Here is a 19222-nt window from a genome sequence, read left to right as displayed (position 1 = left end):
GTCTCCTTGTATGCTGATCAGCTCAATTGCTGGGCAGCCCGGGACCCTCCACAGTGCTGCTCCTTGAGACCCCCTCCATGGCCCGATCGCAGCCCCCACAACAAATCCCGGGCCAGCCCTGGCCCCGATGTCCAGACCCAGCAATGGTGATTCTCCCCACCGCCCCCCCTCCCCTGCTGACAACCCCCCCCCCCCGGGGTCAGATCCCCTCCCCCCACCAACCCGGGAGACACCACCTCCCGACCCCCAGCCTTCCCCGATCACTGTCCTCCCTCCAGACCAGACCGATCCCCATGCCAAGTGGTAGCAGGACCTTCCCACCCCCACTGATTGCCACTAGGCCCGGCCCACAATAGGCCTCGCCCCTTGGCACTGCCCAATGGGCAGTACTAATGTGCCCCCCTTGGCACAGGCTGGCACTGCCAGGGTGCCCATGCTCAGGGGGCACCATCCCACCACCGTCCGAGTCCCTGGGGGCCCCCGATTGCCCCCCCTTCATTCCGGCGGTGTCTCTCATAGAAACCCTAGAGTACAGGAAGAGGCCATTTGGCCCATCGAGTCTGTACTGACCACAATCCCACCCAGGCCCTACCCCCATATCCCTACATATTTACCCACTAATTCCTCTAAACTGCACATCTCAGGGCACTAAGGGGCAACTTTAGCACGGCCAATCAATCTAACCCACTCATCTTTGGACTGTGGGAGGAAACCGGAGCACCCGGAGGAAACCCACGCAGACACGAGGAAAATGTGCAAACTCCACACAGACAGTGACCCGAGCCAGGACTCGCTGGAGCTGTGAAACAGCAGTGCTAACCACTGTGCTACCGTACCGTCTCTCGCTAGTTCCTCGAATGTGGAGAACTACTCTAAACCTTGCTGGAATGAAGTACTCCTGGCGGAGTGGAAGATTCAATCTGGACCAGCAAGTTCCCGACAATGAAATGCAAAACATATTTAAACTACGTTAAAAAAAAGACGCAAGCCTTCCTGCCGGTTTCTAGTGTGGTCTGGACTCCAACTATTCTCCGGCTCTGGGAGATGTGCATGCGCAAATCCCGGAAAAAGGCCGACGACGTTCTTCTCCCAGCCTGACCCGCCAGAGAAGTTACAGGCCGTGATGGGAGAATCGCTCCCAGGATTTCAGTTTATTAAATTAATCTTTTCTCAATCAAAATACTGATACATTATATTGCAGAACAATTGTTTCATTCCATGTTGGTATTTCCCTACCACACTTTCATTTTTAAAACAATTTCTAAACATTGTTGTTTTAAATGCATAATTGATAATGTTTTGGGGTGAGGGTGGTTTGGAAAATGGTAATGCACTAAGCAATTAGTGGAATATCCTACCTTATTGAAACTTTGATACCAAAATCTGAAACCAATATCTTTTGATGTGTCCCTTACCTCCGATTCCATATGCCTCTTTTTATGAACAAAATGTGGGGAGGACATTCGTCTCTTAACAGCACTTCTTCTTGCTTCTGTTTCTGATTTACTTTCTGGTCTTGGATGATCATGTACACCTTTGGCCTGTGTATTTAATATGTAAATGTTGATCACTATGGCTTTTACATTGCCCCCTGACCAACAATATCAAATGTGGAGATGCCGGCGTTGGACTGGGGTAAACACGGTAAGAAGTCTCACAACAGCAGGTTAAAGTCCAACAGGCTTATTTGGTAGCAAAAGCCACTAGCTTTCGGAGCGCTGCCCCTTCGTCAGGTAAGTGGGAGTTCTGTTCACAAACAGGGCATATAAAGACACAAACTCAATTTACAAAATAATGGTTGGAATGCGAGTCTTTATAGATAATCAAGTCTTAAAGGTATAGACAATGTGAGTGGAGAGAGGGTTAAGCACAGGTTAAAGAGATGTGTATTGTCTCCAGACAGGACAGTTCGTGAGATTTTGCAAGCCCAGGCAAGTCGCGGGGATTGCACATGGAACCCAAGATCCCGGTTGAGGCCGTCCTCATGTGTACAGAACTTGGCTATCAATCTCTGCTCAGCGACCCTGCATTGTCATGTGCCGTGAAAGCCGCCTTGGAGAACACTTACCCGGAGATCAGAGGCCGAATGCCCGTGACCACTGAAGTGTTCCCCAACAGGAAGAGAACACTCTTGCCTGGTCATTGTCGAGTGGTGCTCGGTTCAAACAAGATCTCTTCACCACACAGGACCTTCAACCGATGCTATACACTATAGATACATCGATGACATTTTCTTCCTTGGGACTCATGGTGAACAATCACTGAAACAACTCTATGATGACATCAACAAGTTCCACCCCGCCATCAGACTCACCATGGACTACTCTCCGGAATCGGTTGCATTCTTGCTCACACGCATCTCCATCAAGGACGGTCACCTCAGCACCTCACTGTACCGCAGGCCCACGGATAACCTCACGATGCTCCACTTCTCCAGCTTCCACCCTAAACACGTTAAAGAAGCCATCCCCTACGGACAAGCCCTCCGTATACACAGGATCTGCTCAGATGAGGAGGATCGCAACAAACACCTCCAGACGCTGAAAGATGCCCTCATAAGAACAGGATATGGCGCTAGACTCATCGATCGACAGTTCCGACGCGCCACAGCGAAAAACCGCACCGACCTCCTCAGAAGGCAAACACGCGAGACGGCGGACAGAGTACCCTTCGTCGTCCAGTACTTCCCCGGAGCGGAGAAGCTACAACATCTTCTCCGGAGCCTTCAACATGTCATTGATGAAGACGAACATCTCACCAAGGCCATCCCCACACCCCCACTTCTTGCCTTCAAACAACCGCACAACCTCAAACAGACCATTGTCCGCAACAAACTACCCAGCCTTCAGGAGAATAGTGACCACGACACTACACAACCCTGCCACAGCAACCTCTGCAAGACATGCCGGATCATCGACACGGATGCCATCATCTCACCTGAGAACACCATCCACCAGGTACACGGTACATACTCTTGCAACTCGGTCAATGTTGTCTACCTGATACGCTGCAGGAAAGGGTGTCCCGAGGCATGGTACATTGAGGAAACCATGCAGACGCTACAACAACGGATGAATGAACACCGCTCGACAATCACCAGGCAAGAGTGTTCTCTTCCTGTTGGGGAACACTTCAGCGGTCACGGGCATTCGGCCTCCGATCTTCACGTAAGCGTTCTCCAAGGCGGCCTTCACGACACACGACAACGCAGAGTCGCTGAGCAGAGACTGATAGCCAAGTTCCATACACGAGGACGGCCTCAACCGGGATCTTGGGTTCATGTCACACTATCTATAATCCCCACAACTTGCCTGGGCTTGCAAAATCTCACGAACTGTCCTGCCTGGAGACAATACACATCTCTTTAACCTGTGCTTAACGCTCTCTCCACTCTCACTGTCTGTACCTTTGAGACTTGATTACCTGTAAAGACTCGCATTCCAACCATTATTTTGTAAATTGAGTTTGTGTCTTTATATGCCCCCTTTGTGAAGGGGCAGCGCTCCGAAAGCTAGTGGCTTTTGCTACCAAATAAACCTGTTCGACTTTAACCTGGAGTTGCGAGACTTCTTACAACAGTATCAAAGGCAACAATGTTATTTTATATTAAAGAGAAACAAATTATGTTTATAAAAATACCATTAGGTTGACCCATACATATTTCATTGTTTGCACATGGAGAATATGTAAATAATGGCAATTGTCATTACTCACTCAATAAGAATGGAAAATGACAATGACATGTCATACTTGATAGCCCAATTAGACCAATCTTAATGCAAGAAACCCAGCTTTACGAGGTAAAGTTTTCCAATGCTTGCTGCCTGTACAGAAAGGAAATCACATACATGATGCCTGTGATTTATCCATCAGTTGGGAAAAAAAACATAGAAAGTGTGTCAGTGATTACTGCTATAGGGATAGAGCAGAGGAATTGGACTGATTAGATTGCTCTAGAGAGCTGGTATAGCCTTGATGGACCAAATTTTATTGGAACACTGGCAGCCCCAACAGCAGGCAGGAAAGCCAGGGGCAATTCTACCCTGACCATTTCCCAGAGCCTCGCTTGATGCTGTGGCAATCAGGCAATAGCCTGGAATCAAGGTCCAGCCTTTTTAAAGGATCATATCCTGCTTTGAGTACTGCTGGTCAATTGGAGGGCTGGCTGTTCTTCACTACCCCGTAGTCACTACTGGAACCTAATCCAGTGCAGCATCTTGGATTTTCCCTGTGACCGAGATTGGTATCACTGAGGCTCGTCGGTCAGAACCTAACAAGAGGCGGGATGTAGTTGGTGTAGGAAGGGGAAGGTATTCGTGATTTGGCCCATGGTGATAGGGCTGCCTTCTGTGGTCCAGAGCAGTAGAATGCCAACAGCAGCACAAATAGGCTATATTTAATTGATCATTTAAGGGCCCCAACTAGCCTCTGGATGGGAAAACCATCCTTCAAATTCCAGCTCTGATGAAGGGTCATCCAGACTTGAAATGTTGGCTCTGTTCTCTCTCCACAGATGTTGTCAGACCTGCTGAGACTTTCCATCATTTTCTGCGTTTGTTCCAAATTCCCTGTTGCTTAGAGAATTCCATTACATCGAGAAAGGCATGATTACCCACCCCATGCCCCACCTTCTTGTTAATTTTCTGGCAATCACACCACCACCCCACCCACCTTCCTCCCCGTCTCGCTCCCAAACGTCATATTAAATTCCAACCCATGACTAGGATTTTCCCCACTGGTGAACAAAGCCAAATTTGGGGACAAGGTGTAAAATGTAATGTTTTCTACCAGCTCCTATTGCATAATGTTACATTCAACAATTTTATAATTTGCATAACATTATGCTGCAAGATCTGTGCTCTCTCTATTTCATCAAACCAGTCTCGTTCCATAAGGCTAGGCTCCCTGGGAGGTCAGGGGCCACGGAGTGCCCCTTGGGCAGTGCCAGCCTGGCACTGCCCACCGAGATGATTGGGGGTGAGGGGGGATGGGGGTGTGCAGGGAGTGATCATTCCAGACGGGATGGGGGTCTTGAATACAATGATAATCAAATTCTGAAGGAATGGGGTACACACTTGTAAAATTAAACTTTTAGTGCCAGTTTGATAGTAACATTGATTTGATTTATCACACCTTTAAAATTGCACTCACATGTGAATGCACAAGCCACAACTTTACTGGATGTTTTTAGTGGATGGCTAGTGCACGGGTAGAGCATTTCACACTCAAATGGATTTTAATTTTGCTTCTCCTGGCAAGATACTGTCATGGTGTAGCAGGGTAATTCAGATAGCAACTTCCAGACTTCTGCATTTAACTGCACATGTAGAGGTATTGGAAGGCATTGTCAAATTTACTTCATAATAATATTGAGCAGTGTTAGTCACACATTCTCAATGCAAAATCTGGGCAAAGTGTGGCACAGAGAAATGGCAAGTCATTAAAACGATTAAAGAATATGTTTAATATTTTTATCTCATTGAATACCTTTGTGTCCAAACATAAATTTACCTGGAAAAATATTGCTTTAGTATCAAGTCTCCAAAAGTTTGTGACAGGATAGCCACTGTGACCTCGGCAGGATATCAGTTCCAATGCTGAGTTACAGTTTGGACACATTCTTTCTGCAAAGCATAAATCTATCAATTAGGATTTTTACAATGGGGAAACAAGATAGGTCCAATACCTACATTAGTATTTTTTCAATTTTCCGATTTAGTGTTTCCAGTTGAGAACCTCGCCCACAAGCTGCATCTTTCAAAGATTCAAACTTGTGCCTTGGGCTTCTGCTATAGAAATACAGACACAAATAAAAATAGGAGCAGGAGGAGGTCAGTTGGTTCTTCAAGCCTGCTCCGCCGTTCATTATGATCATGGCTGATCATCCAACTCAATAGCCCGATCCCACATTCCCCCCATATTCTTTGATCCCCTTCGCCAAGTGCTGTATCTAATTCCTGCTTAAAAACATATGTTTTGGCTTGAACTACTTGCGATGGTAGCGAATTCCACAGGCTGACCACCCCCTGGGTGAAAATATTTCTCTTCATCTCTATCTTTAACAGTCTAACAGCTCAGCAAACATGTTTATTGGTAAGAGGGCATACAACGTTGCAGGTCCCTTTGTGGGCCAGATTAGATTCACTCCAAAGACATGCCAGGTTTGAAGGGTTCATTTTATTAAAAATACTCTCCTGGAACACCACATTAAGGAAGCATATCAGATACTTCACAACAATATAGTTGTGTTCTGGAAGGCTCTGTATTATTTGTATCCTTAGACTGTGAACCCTGGGTCTGGATGCTCCCACCATCAGGAACATCCTTCTTGCATCTACTCTATCTTGTCTAGTTCGTATTTTATAGGTTTCTATGCGAACTTCCCTCATTTTTCTGAACTCCAACAAATACAATCCTAACTGACTCAATCTCACCTAATACGTCAGTCCTAACTTCCCAGGAATCAATCTGGTAAATTTCTGCACTCTCTCGAGGGCAAGAACATCAGATTAGGAGACCAAAACGGCACACAATATTCCAGGTGTGGCCTCAGGGCCTTGTATAATTGTATCAAAATATCCCTGCTCCTGTACTCATTATGAAGGCCAACATATAATTTGCCTTTTTACTTACCTTCAGTGACTGGTGGATAATGACACCAAGGTCTCGTTGCATATTCCCCTCCCCTATTTATGGCCATTCAGATATCGGCCTTCCCGTTTTTGCAACCAAAGTGGATAACCTCACATTTATCCAAATTTACCCAAACTACATCTACCAATCATTTGCCCACTCACTCAACTCTGCAGATGTGACAAAGCTAGGTAGGGGGTGAGCTGTGAGAAGGATGCACACTTGGAAATATTACATTTAATTCCCTCATCTAAATCATTAATATAAATGGTGAATAGCTGGGGTCCGAGCGCTGATCCCTGTGGTACCAATGTGAGTAATGTATATTGGAAGGTCTAATACAGATGGGACATGTACAGTAAATGGCAGAACCCTTAAGAGTATTGACAGGCAGAGGGATCTGGGTGTACACAGGTCATTCTGAACATGGAAACGCAGGTGGAGAAGGTAGTCAAGAAGGCATGCTTGCCTTCATCGGCCGGGGCATTGACTTTAAAAATTGGCAAGTCATGTTGCAGCTTTATGGAACCTTAGTTAGGCCGCACTTGGAACATAGTGTTCAATTCTGATGGCCACACTACCAGAAGGATGTGGAGGCTTTGGAGAGGGTACAGAAAAGATTTATCAGGATGTTGCCTGGCACAGAAGGCATTAGCTATGAGGAGAGGTTGGAGAAACCTCACTGGAACAACGGAGGTTGAGGGGGTGACCTGATAGAAGTCTACAAGATTATGAGGGGCATGGACAGAGTGGACAGTCGGAATTTTTTTCCCAGGGTGGAAGATTCAATTACTAGGAGGCATAGATTTAAGGGGCGAGAAGCAAGGTTAAAAGGAGGGGTACGAGGGGGTTGGTGCCTGGAATTCGCTGCCGGCGGAGGTAGTGGAAGCAGGTACAATAGTGACTTTTAAGGGGCGTTTTGACAAATACATGAATAGGATGGGAATGGGGGGGAAGGGTAGGGGGTTTTAGTTCAGACAGGCAGCATGGTCAGTGCAGGTTTGGAGGGCCAAAGGGCCTGTCCCTGTGCTGTAATTTTCTTCATTCTTTGTACCCCACTGCTCGCTGCCTTTCATTTGGAAAAAGGACCCGCTTATTCCTACTCTTTGTTTCCTGCCTGCCAACTAGGTTTCTATTCATCCCAATACACTACCTGCCTGCCAACTAGTTTTCTATTCATCCCAATACAATACATTAACACTCTGCACATTAAGGCACAAAGCCTTTAGGCTCATCTTTTTAATATTACAGGTCCCTTTCCCCCTATTTTTCACTGAGACCCTTGTTGGAATCTGACCCTTGGTTTTTTTGGCTATCACTTTGCTTATTTCCCTTTCCATTTTTGGTTTTTGTCCTTGATTCTCCCTTCTCTGACTGCTTGCATAGAATCCATACAGGACAGGAGGCGGCCATTTAACCCATCGAGTCTGCACCGACTCCACAACAGAGCATCTTACCCAGTCCCACCCTTCGCCCTATCTCCATAACTCCATGCATTTACCATGGCTAATCCTCCTAACCAACATATCTTTGGACACTAAAGGGCAATTTAGCAAGCCCAATCCATTTTAGGATTTTCACCGTAACATCATTGCAGTGTTAATGTAAGCCTACTTGTGACACTAATAAACAAACTTTAACTTTAGACTTTGGACTGTGCAAGGAAACAAGAGCACCCGGAGGAGCTCACGCAGACATGAGGAGAACGTGCAAACTTCATAAGGTTGGAATCGAACTCGGGTCCCTGGCGCTGTGAGGGAGCAATGCTAACTGTGCCACCGTGCTGTCCCTAAACCAATCCCCATGCCATTTTAATTTAAACCCTCCCCAACACTAACAAATGCGGCCCCTCGGACATCAGTCCCAGTCCTTCTCAGTTGTAACCTTTGTACCAGTTTGCACTGGTCCCCTAGAACCAGAAATCGGAAATCCTCCCCTTCACACCATCTTTTCAGCATGTACTAGTCTGATATATCCTGCTATTTCTAAATTTGACTAGCACTCTTACTGGACAAGACTTTTCAATAGCGACTCAATTTCCAAGATTATCCACTACTTTCCACAAAATAGAATTGAGAGAAAGAAATGAGCTAGCATGCACTTTGTAATGATTCCACTTCTGCACCAAAGTAAACTTAGAATTACTTTGAATGTTCCATTAATATTCAAATACAGCGTGTTATAGCACATCATAATTTATAAAATTCTGACAGGGTAGATTCAGAAAGAATGTTCCCAATGGTGGGGGAGTCCAGAACTAAAGGTTGATAAGGGGGTAAACCTTTGAGAACTTAAGGTGGCACAGTGGCAAGCACTGCTGCCTCAGAGCCAGGGATCCAGCTTCAATTCCGGTCTTGGTTCACTGTCAGTGTGGAGTTTGCACTTTCTCCTAGTGTCTGCATGGGTTTCCTCCGGGTGATCCGGTTTCCTCCCACATTCCGAAGATGTGCAGGTTAGGTTGATTGGCCGTGTTAAATTGACGTAGTGTCAGGGGATTAGCAGGGTTAATGTGTGGGGTTATGGGATAGGGCCTGGATGGGACTGTGGTCAGTATAGACTTGATGGGCCAAATGGCCTCCTTCTATACTTCTATGATTCTACGAGGAGAAATTTCTTCACCCAGAGGGTGGTGGATGTGTGGAATTCACTATCACAGAATGTAATGGAGGCCAAAATGTTCTCTGATTTCAAGAAGAAATTAGACATAGCTCTTCGAGTTAAAGGGATCAAGGGATATGCAGGGGGTGGGGGGGAGAAAGAGAATATCAGGATATTGAATTTGATGATCAGCCATGATCAAAATGAATGGCGGAGCAGGCTCGAATGGCCTACTCCTGCTTCTAGTTTCTACATCAAGTGTCAGCCTTTTCTTATTGATAACTCTGCAAAGCGAACAGAGTGCATGAGAAAGCTTTGGTGCGCAGAATAAAGGATAACCTGAAGTATTTTTTTAAAAAGTATAAACATATATAAATGACGTGGATGAGGCAACAAATGTAACATTTCCAAGTTTGCTGGCGACACAAAACTGGGTGGAATTGTGAGATGTGAGAAGGATGCAAAGAACATTACAGCACAGGAACAGGTCCTTCGGCCCCACAAGCCTGCACTGACCATGCTGCCCGTCTGAACTAAAACCCCTCAACCCTTTCAGGGACCATATCCCTCTATTCCCATCCTATTCATGTATTTGTCCAGATGCCCCCTTAAAAGTCAAGAAGCATCAAGGTGATTTAGAGAAGTTAAGTGAGTGAGCAAACATATGGCAGATGCAGTACAAACATGGCTAAATGTGATGTTATACACTTCGGTGTGAAAAACAGAATGGAAGAGTATTTAAATGGTGATATATTGTGAACTGTGAATATACAAATGGATCTGGGTCATTGTACACCACTCAATGGAAATGGAAAGACAGGTGCAGCAAACAATTAGGAAGGCAAATTAAATGTTGGTCTTCATTGCAAGAGAATTTGAGTTCAGAAGTCGAGTCAAGGTGTCATAGGGTTTACAGCATGGAAACAGGCCCATCGGCCCAACTTGTCCATATGGATATTATTAAACTAGAAAGATTGCAGAAAAGATTTATTAGGATGCTACTGGGACTTGATGGTTTGAGTTACAAGGAGAGGCTGGATAGACTGGGACTTTTTTCTCTGGAGCGTAAAAGGCTGAGGGGTGATCTTATAGAGGTCTATAAAATAATGAGGGGCACAGATCAGCTAGATAGTCAATACCTTTTCCCCAAAGGTAGGGGAGTCTAAAACTAGAGGACATAGGTTTAAGGTGAGAGGGGAGAGATACAAAAGTATCCAGAGGGGCCATTTTTTCACACAGAGGGTGGTGAATGTCTGGAACAAGCTGCCAGAGGTAGTAGTAGAGGTGGGTACAATTTTGTCTTTTAAAAAGCATTTAGACAGTTACATGGGTCAGGTGGGTATAGAGGGATATGGGCCAAATGCGGGCAATTGGGATTAGCTTAGAGGTTTTAAAAATAAAGTGCAGCATGGACAAGTTGGGCCGAAGAGCCTGCTTCCATGCTGTAAACCGCTATGACTATTCCCCCTTTTTTTTAAGCTAAGCAAGTCTCATATGCCCGTGTTTGGCCCATATGCCTGTATACCCATCCTACCTATCCTAAAAGACAAAAATTGTAACCACCTCTGGCAGCTTGTTCCAAACACTCACCACCCTGTGAAAGAATTGCCCCTCTGGACCCTTTTGTATCTCTCCCCCTCACCTTAAACCTATGCCCTCCTTTAGACTCTCCTACCTTTGGGAAAAGATATTGACTACCTACCTTAGCTATGCCCCTCATTATTTTAAAGTCCTCTATAAGGCACAAGCCTCCTGCGCTTAAGGGAAAAAAAGTCCCAGTCTAAGGCCCTCTCCTTATAACTCAAATCATCAAGTCCCGGTAGCATCCTAGTAAATCTTTTCTGCACTCTTTCTAGTTTAATATTATCCTTTCTATAATAGGGTGACCAGGACTGTACACAGTATTCCAAGTGTGGCCTTACAACTTCAACATGATGTCCCAACTCCTGTATTCAACGTTCTGACCAATGAAATCAAGCATGCCGAATGCCTTCTTCATTACTCTGTCCACCTGTGACTCCACTTCTAAGGAGCTATGAATCTGTACTCCTCGATCGCTTTGTTCTGTAACTCTCCCCACACCCTACCATTAACTGAGTAAGTCCTGCCCTGGTTCGATCTACATCACTTCGCATTTATCCAAATTAAACTCCATCTGCCATTTATCACCCCACTGGCCCAATTGATCAAGATCCCGTTGCAATTGGAGATAACTTTCTTCACTGTCCACTATGCAAACAATCTTGCTGTCATCTGCAAACTTACTAACCATGCCTCCTAAATTCTCATCCAAATCAGTAATATAAATGACAAATAACAGTGGACCCAGCACCGATCTCTAAGGCACACTGCTGGTCACAGGCCTCCAGTTTGAAAAACAACCCTCTGCCTTCTGTCATCAAGCCAATTTTGGATCCATTTGGCTATCTCACCCTATCTCCCATGAGATTTAACCTTATGCAAAAACCTACCATGTGGTACCTTGTCAAAGGCCTTGCTAATGTCCATGTAGACAATGTCAACTGTACTGCCCTCATCTACCTTCTTGGTTATCCCTTCAAAAAACTCAAATCAAATTTGTGAGACATGATTTTCCACTCACAAAGCCATCCTGACTGTCCCTAATCAGTCCTTGCATCTCAAAGTCTACAAGATTATGAGGAGCGTGGATAGTCAGATAGTCCGAGGGTGGAAGAGTCAATTACCAGGGGGCATAGGTTTAAGGTGCGAGGGGCAAGGTTTAAAGGAGATGTACGTGGTGGATGTCTGGAACTTGCTGCCAGGGGAGGCAGTGGAAGCAGATACGATAGTGAGTTTTAAGGGGCATCTGGACAAATACATTAATAGGATGAGAATAGAGGAATATGGTCCCCGGAAGGGTTTTAGTTCAGTCAGGCGGCATGGTCGGTGCAGGCTTGGAGGGCCGAAGGGCCTGTTCCTGTGCTGTAATTATATTTGTTCTTTGTAAATGCCAGTAGATCCTGTCTCTCAGAATACCTTCTAGCAACTTACCCAATACAGACGACATTAGGCTCACTGGCCTGTCATTCCCAGGCTTTTCCCTGCAGCCCTTCTTAAACAAAGGCACAACATTTGCCACCCTCCAATCTTCAGGCACCTCGCCTGTCGATGATTCAAATAGCTCTGCTCGGGGACCCGCAATTTCCTCCCTCACCTCCCACAACATCCACTTCATCAAGTCCCAGGGACTTATCCACCTTAATACGCTTTCAGACTTCCAGCATCTCCTTCTCTGTGATATGAGAAATATTCATCTAGGATCTCACCCATCTCTTGTGGATCTGGACACAGATGACCTTGTTGATCCCCAAGAGGCCCTATCCTCTCCCTAGTTACTCTTTTGGCCTTTATGTATTTGTAGAAGCTCTTTGGATTCTCCTTCCTTGGCCTTATCTGCCAAAACAATCTCGTGTCCTTTTTTTGCCCTCCTGATTTCTCTCTCAACTCTACTCCGATACCCTCTATACTTTAAGGGATTTACTTGATCCCATAGAACCATAGAAAATTACAGCTCAGAAACAGGCCTTTTGGCCCTTCTTGTCTGTGCCGAACCATTTTATGCCTAGTCCCACTGACCTATAGAACCATAGAAAATTACAGCTGCCTATGCCTTCTTCTTGACCAGGGCCTCAATATCCCGAGTCATCCAGGGTTCCCTACTTCTACCAGTTTTGCCCTTCACTCTGAGAAATGGGCTTACCCTGAACCCTGGTTAGCACACTTTTGAAAGCCTCCCACTTACTAGCCGCTCCTTTGCCTGCCAACAGACACTCCCAATCAACTTTGAAGATTCCTATTTAATACCATCAAATTAGCCTTATCCCAAATTTAGAATTTTAACTTTTGGGCCAGACCTATCATTCTCCATAGCCATCTTAAATCTAATGAAATTATGATCAATGGTCTCAAAGTGATCCCTCACTAACACCTCTGTCACTTGCCCTTCCTTATTTCCCAAGATGAGCTCAGGTTTTGCCCCCTGTCTAGTCAGGCCAACTACATACTGAATGAGAAATTTCTCCTGAACGCACTCAACAAATTTCTCTCTATCCAAGCCCCTAATACTATGGCTATCCCAGTCAATGTGGGGAAAGTTAAAGTCCTCTAACTAATTGGCTATGAAGTCATGTGGGATTTCATGCAAAATCAGCTTTGAACTCCAGTTATTTCACTGGACAGTCTGATCAAAGAACAAAGAACAGTACACAGGAAACAGGCCCTTCGGCCCTCCAAGCCTGTGCCACTCCTTGGTCCAACTAGACCAATCGTTTGTATCCCTCCATTCCCAGGCTGCTCATGTGACTATCCAAGTAAGTCTTAAACGATGTCAGCGTGCCTGCCTCCACCACCCTACTTGGCAGCGCATTCCAGGCCCCCACCACTGTGTAAAAAATATCCCTCTAATATCCGAGTTATACTTCGCCCCTCTCACCTTGAGCCCGTGACCCCTTGTGATCGTCACTTCTGATCTGGGGAAAAGCTTCCCACCGTTCACCCTATCTATCCCCTTCATAATCTTGTATACCTCTATTAGATCTCCTCTCATTCTCCGTCTTTCCAAGGAGAACAACCCCAGTTTACCCAATCTCTCCTCATAGCTAAGACCCTCCATACCAGGCAACATCCTGGTAAACCTTCTCTGCACTCTCTCTAACGCCTCCACGTCCTTCTGGTAGTGCGGCGACCAGAACTGGACGCAGTACTCCAAATGTGGCCTAACCAGCGTTCTATACAGCTGCATCATCAGACTCCAGCTTTTATACTCTATACCCCATCCTATAAAGGCAAGCATACCATATGCCTTCTTCACCACCACCTCTACCTGTGTTGCCACCTTCAAGGATTTGTGGACTTGCACACCTAGGTCCCTCTGTGTTTCTATACTCTTGATGGCTCTGCCATTTATTGTATAACTCCTCCCTACATTATTTCTTCCAAAATGCATCACTTCGCATTCATCCGGATTAAACTCCATCTGCCACCTCTCCGCCCAATTTTCCAGCCTATCTATATCCTGCTGTATTGCCCGACAATGCTCTTCGCTATCCGCAAGTCCAGCCATCTTCGTGTCATCCACAAACTTGCTGATTACACCAGATCATACATGTTCTTTCATTTCAGTGTACTAGTTGTTATGAAGTTATTGTTGAATGTTGTTTCTGTTTGTTGAAGTGTAGTTGATACATCCCTGAAGTACTTCTCATGATTACAGGGATGATAGTACATCAATACTAGTATAACTCAGGTCTCAATCTGGCTTCTCAGTGTTTTTATTAATCTTTTCATGGGATTTTGATATCACTGGCTAGACCACAATTTTGATTCCCCATGCCCAAATGCCCTCGAGAAGGTGGTAGTGAACCACTGCAGTCCATGTGGTGTAGGTACACCCACATGCTATTAGGAAAGAAGTTCCAGGATTTTGACCCAGCGACAGTAAAAGAATGTTGATATAGTTTCAAGCCAGAATGGTGTAGGGTTTGGAAGGGAAGATGTAGGTGGTTGTGTTCCCATGCATATGCTCCATTGTCCTTCTGGAAGGTAGGTAGCATTTGGACTTGGAAAGTGCTGTAGAAGGAGCTTTGGTGTGTGCACTAAAATCAATTGTACATCATTGAGCATTTGTAGTGCAGCATTGTAACTCCAGTGCCTAGATAGTCTACCAGAAAATCTGATTGGAATCTTTGTAATGTTATCGAAGGATTGATAACAATATTGGCGGTCACACCTCAGGGGGATGCCCTTCACACATGTCCAAACACGAGATTGTTTGCCTTTTGCTCACTTGATCTAGAGATTATCAGGACTCTTCCCAAATTCCTAATATCTGATCCCAATGAAAAAGCAATGCCATTGATTTTGTAGCAAAAATAACAATGAGGCTATCAGTGTTAAAATGTAAATTGGAAAGCAACTTCCAGTGATCCTGCACATGCAATTAAAAATGAACTTCAGGAAGTTGCTTTCCAGAATGTCCTGCTCCTCCAGGAACATTGCTATAGTATCCCACTGAGACGCAACACATAAAATCATGGCATGAAGTTACAGTACTGGCATAATATGTTCACCTGATGAAGCAAAAAAGGTTAGAGTTTGTCCATTAAAGGGTAAGTTTTTTTTAAACCAGCAAACAACCAATGTGCCTCTCCAAGTGCTTGTTGATATTTTTCTCTGATTATTGTTTCTAAAACCTTACCCACCACTGACGTTAAACTGACCAATTAGTAGTTATGAGGAATGTACTTACATTTTTTCTTGAATAAGGGTGTCATTTTTCCATTTGGCTCCTCCCCATATCTAGGTAAATTAGAAGATTATGGCAAGCATTTCTGCTCTCTCTGCCATCACTTCTTCTAGCAACCTGGGATGAAAGCCATCTAGACCATTATCCACTCTAAACATAGCCAGGCTTTGCATTATATTCCGTCTTTCGATGTTTCCTTACCTATTATCGCTACCATCTATTTTTAAACCAACGTTTTATCGGCATCCTCCTTCTGATACAAAACACTAAGTATTTGATACTTGCCCTATACATCCAAGCATTGATCACCCGCATTGGCCCCGATAGGACCCATCCTGCCTCTTAAAATCCACTTGCTATTTAAATGCTGGTAGAAGGTTTTTGGGTTCTCTTATGTTAATTGACATTTTATTCGCCCTTTGGCAGTCTTATTTTCATCCTCACTTCCCCTCTCAACTCATTTTATTTGCCCCGGTTCTTGCTTGAAGAATTTACCCATGCATTATGCACTTTTATTTGTTTCATTATATTCTCCATCACCCTCATCATCCTGTCTTTGGTTTTCCTACCTTTCGCCCTTGTTCCTGCCCATGTACCTGCAAAACAACTTCTCCTTAAAAGGGCAGCAGTGTCAGTGGTTAGCACTGCTGCCTCACAGCATCAGGGACCCGAGTTCAATTCCCGCTTGAGTCACTGTCTGTGTGGAGTCTGCATGTTCTCCCAGTGTCTGTGTGGGTTTCCTCCAGGTGCTCCAGTTTCCTCCCACAGTCCAAAGGTGTGCATGTTAGGTGGATTGGCCATGTTAGATTACCCCTCAAGTGTCAGACAGTCAAGCATGGCAAATGGTCACAGGGATAGGGCCTCATGGAACTAGGCCCGTCGAGTTGGTGCAGACTCGATGGACTGAATGGCCTCTTTTGGCATTGTAGGGATTATATGATTACTGTTACAGTTTTTTCTGCAAGTCTATGGTTCCATTTTATCCTGGCTAGAGACTTCTTCCAATTTAGAAGTTCTACTTCAGAATGTTCCTTCCTTTTCTCCATCATTAATCTAAACCTTATTAGATGATCATTCTTAGAACAAAGAAAATTACAGAACAGCAACAGGCCCTTCAGCCCTCCAAGCCTGCACTGACCAAGCTGCCCGACTGAACTAAAACCCCCTACCCTTCCTGGGACCATAATCCCTCTATTCCCATCCTTTTCATGTATTTGTCAAGATGCCCCTTGTTTCCACTACTTTCCCGGCAGCAAGTTCCAGGCACCACATGGTAGCTTGTTGCATAAGGTTAAATCTTATGGGATCCAGGGTGAAGTAGCTAAATGGATACAAAATTGGCTTGATGACAGAAGGTGGTTGTAGAGGGTTGTTTTTCAAACTGGAGGCCTGTGACCAGTGGTATGCCTCAGGGATCGATGCTGGGTCCACTGTTATTTGCCATTTATATTCACGATTTGGATGAGAATTTAGTAGGCATGGTTAGTAATCCTGCAGATGACACCAAGATCATTGGCATAGTGGACAATGAAGAAGGTTATCTCGGATTGCAACGGGATCTTGATCAATTGAAAGTGGAGTCACAGGTGGACAGAGTGGTGAAGAAGGCATTCGGCATGCTTGGTTTCATTGGTCAGAACATTGAATGCAGGAGTTGGGAAGTCTTGTTGAAGTTGTACTAGACATTGGCAAGGCCACACTTGGAATACTGTGTGCAATTCTGGTCACCCTATTATAGAAAGGATATTATTAAACTAGAAAGAGTGCAAAAAAGACTTACTAGGATGCTACCGGGGCTTGATGGTTTGAGTCATAAGGAGAGGCTGGATAGACTGGGACTTGTTTCTCTGTAGCGTAGGAGGGACATAGAATCATAGAATCATAGAAACCGTACACTGCAGAAAGAGGCCACCTGGCCCATTGAGTCTGCACTGACCACAATCCCATCTAGGTCCTACCCACATATCCCTGCACATTTACCCACTAATCTACGCATCTCAAGACACGAAGAGGCAATTTTTTAGCATGGCCAATCAACCTAACCTACACATCTTTGGACATAGATCAGCTAGTCAACAATTTTTTCCAAAAGGTAGGGGGTCTAAAACTAGAGGGCATAGATTTAAGGTGAGAGGGGAGAGATACAAAAGGATCCAGAGGGGCATTTTTTCCCCCACAGAGGGTGGAGTGTGTCTGGAACAAGCTGCCAGAGGTAGTAGTAGAGTCGGGTACAATATTGTCTTTTAAAAAGCATCTAGACAGTTACATGGGCAAGATGGGTATAGAGGGATATGGGCCAAACACAAGTAATTGGGACTAGCTTTGGGGTTAACAAAAAAAGGGGTGGCATGGACAAGTTGGGCTGAAAGTGCTGTTTCCATGCTGTAAACCTCTATGGCTCTATGAGCCACCACCCTCTGTGTAAAAAAACTTGCCTCGTACATCTCTTTTAAACTTAAGCCCCCCCGAGTAATTGTCTCTTCCACCCTGGAAAAAGCTTCTGACTATCCTCTCTGTCCATGCCCCTTAATCTTGTAGAATTCTATCAGGTTGCCTCTCCCAACCTCCATTCTTCTATTGAGAACAAACCAAGTTTCTCCAACCTCTCCTCATAGCTAATGCCCTGCATACCATTCAACATCCTGGTAAATCTTTTCTGTACCCTCGCGAAAGCCTCCACATCCTTCTGGTAGCGTGGCAACCAGAACATTATATTCCAAGTGCAGCCTAACGAAGGTTCCATAAAGTTACAACATGACTTGCCAATTTTAAACTCACTGCCCTGGCCGATGAAGGCAAGCATGCCATATGCCTTCTTGACTAAATTCTCCATCTGCATTGCCACTTTCAGTGACCTGTGTACCTGTACACCCAGATCCCTCTGCCTATCAATATTCTTAAGGGTTCTGCCATTTACTGTATGTTTCCTATCTGTATTAGACCTTCCAAAATGCATTACCTCACATTTGTCCGAATTAAACTCTGTCTGCCATCTCTCTGCCCATGTCTCCAACCAATCTACATCCTGCTGTATCCTCGGACAGTCCTCATCATTACCCTCAATTCCACCAACTTGTGTCATCCGCAAACGTACGAATCAAACCGGTTATATGTTCCTCCAAATCATTTATATATATTACAAACAGCAAAGGTCTCAGCACTGATCCCTGAGGAACGCCACTTGTCACAGCCCTCCATTCAGAAACACATCCTTCCACTGCTATCCTCTGTCTTCTATGACCCATGATGTGGAGATACCATGATATGGTATTTGCTACCAAATAAACCTGTTGGACTTTAACCTGGTGTTGTGAGACTTCTTACTGTTCTATGGCCCAGCCAGTTCTGTATCCATCTTGCCAGCTTACCTCTGATCCCGTACGACTTCACCTTCTGTACCAGTCTGCCATGGGGGACCTTGTCAAAGGCCTTACTGAAGTTCATGTAGACAACATCCACTGCCCTACCTTCAACAATCATCTTCGTCACTTCCTCAAAAAACTCGATCAAATTAGTGAGACATGACATCCCCTTCACAAAACCATGTTGCCTCTTGCTAATACATCCACTTATTTCCAAGTGGGAGTAAATCCTGTCTTGAAGAATCCTCTCCAATAATTTCCCTACCACTGACCCAAGGCTCATCGGCCTGTAATTACCTGGATTATCCTTTCTACCCTTCTTAAACAAAGGAACAACATTGGCTATTCTCCAATCTTCTGGGAC

The 19222-nt window shown here is 45.0% G+C and overlaps 1 protein-coding gene and 1 long non-coding RNA gene across 2 annotated transcripts in view; both read right to left on the bottom strand.

Moving 5' to 3' along the window:
* Positions 1–19222, bottom strand: part of LOC144511011 (uncharacterized) — a 292598-nt gene that overhangs the window by 254750 nt on the left and 18626 nt on the right. The gene's annotated exons all lie outside the window — the stretch shown is intronic.
* LOC144503779 (chorion-specific transcription factor GCMb-like) overlaps positions 1–19222 on the bottom strand; it is a 43571-nt gene that overhangs the window by 10011 nt on the left and 14338 nt on the right. Inside the window, exons 3-4 of the mRNA XM_078228645.1 lie at positions 5512–5624; positions 1416–1541 (exon numbers count right to left, since the gene is read on the bottom strand). Of these exons, the coding sequence (XP_078084771.1) occupies positions 1416–1541; positions 5512–5624 (239 nt within the window). The remainder of the gene's footprint in view (positions 1–1415; positions 1542–5511; positions 5625–19222) is intronic.

The sequence above is a fragment of the Mustelus asterias genome, chromosome 2, assembly GCF_964213995.1.
Source record: "Mustelus asterias chromosome 2, sMusAst1.hap1.1, whole genome shotgun sequence".
Taxonomy (NCBI): domain Eukaryota; kingdom Metazoa; phylum Chordata; class Chondrichthyes; order Carcharhiniformes; family Triakidae; genus Mustelus; species Mustelus asterias.
This window is presented reverse-complemented; position numbering and strand designations above follow the sequence as displayed.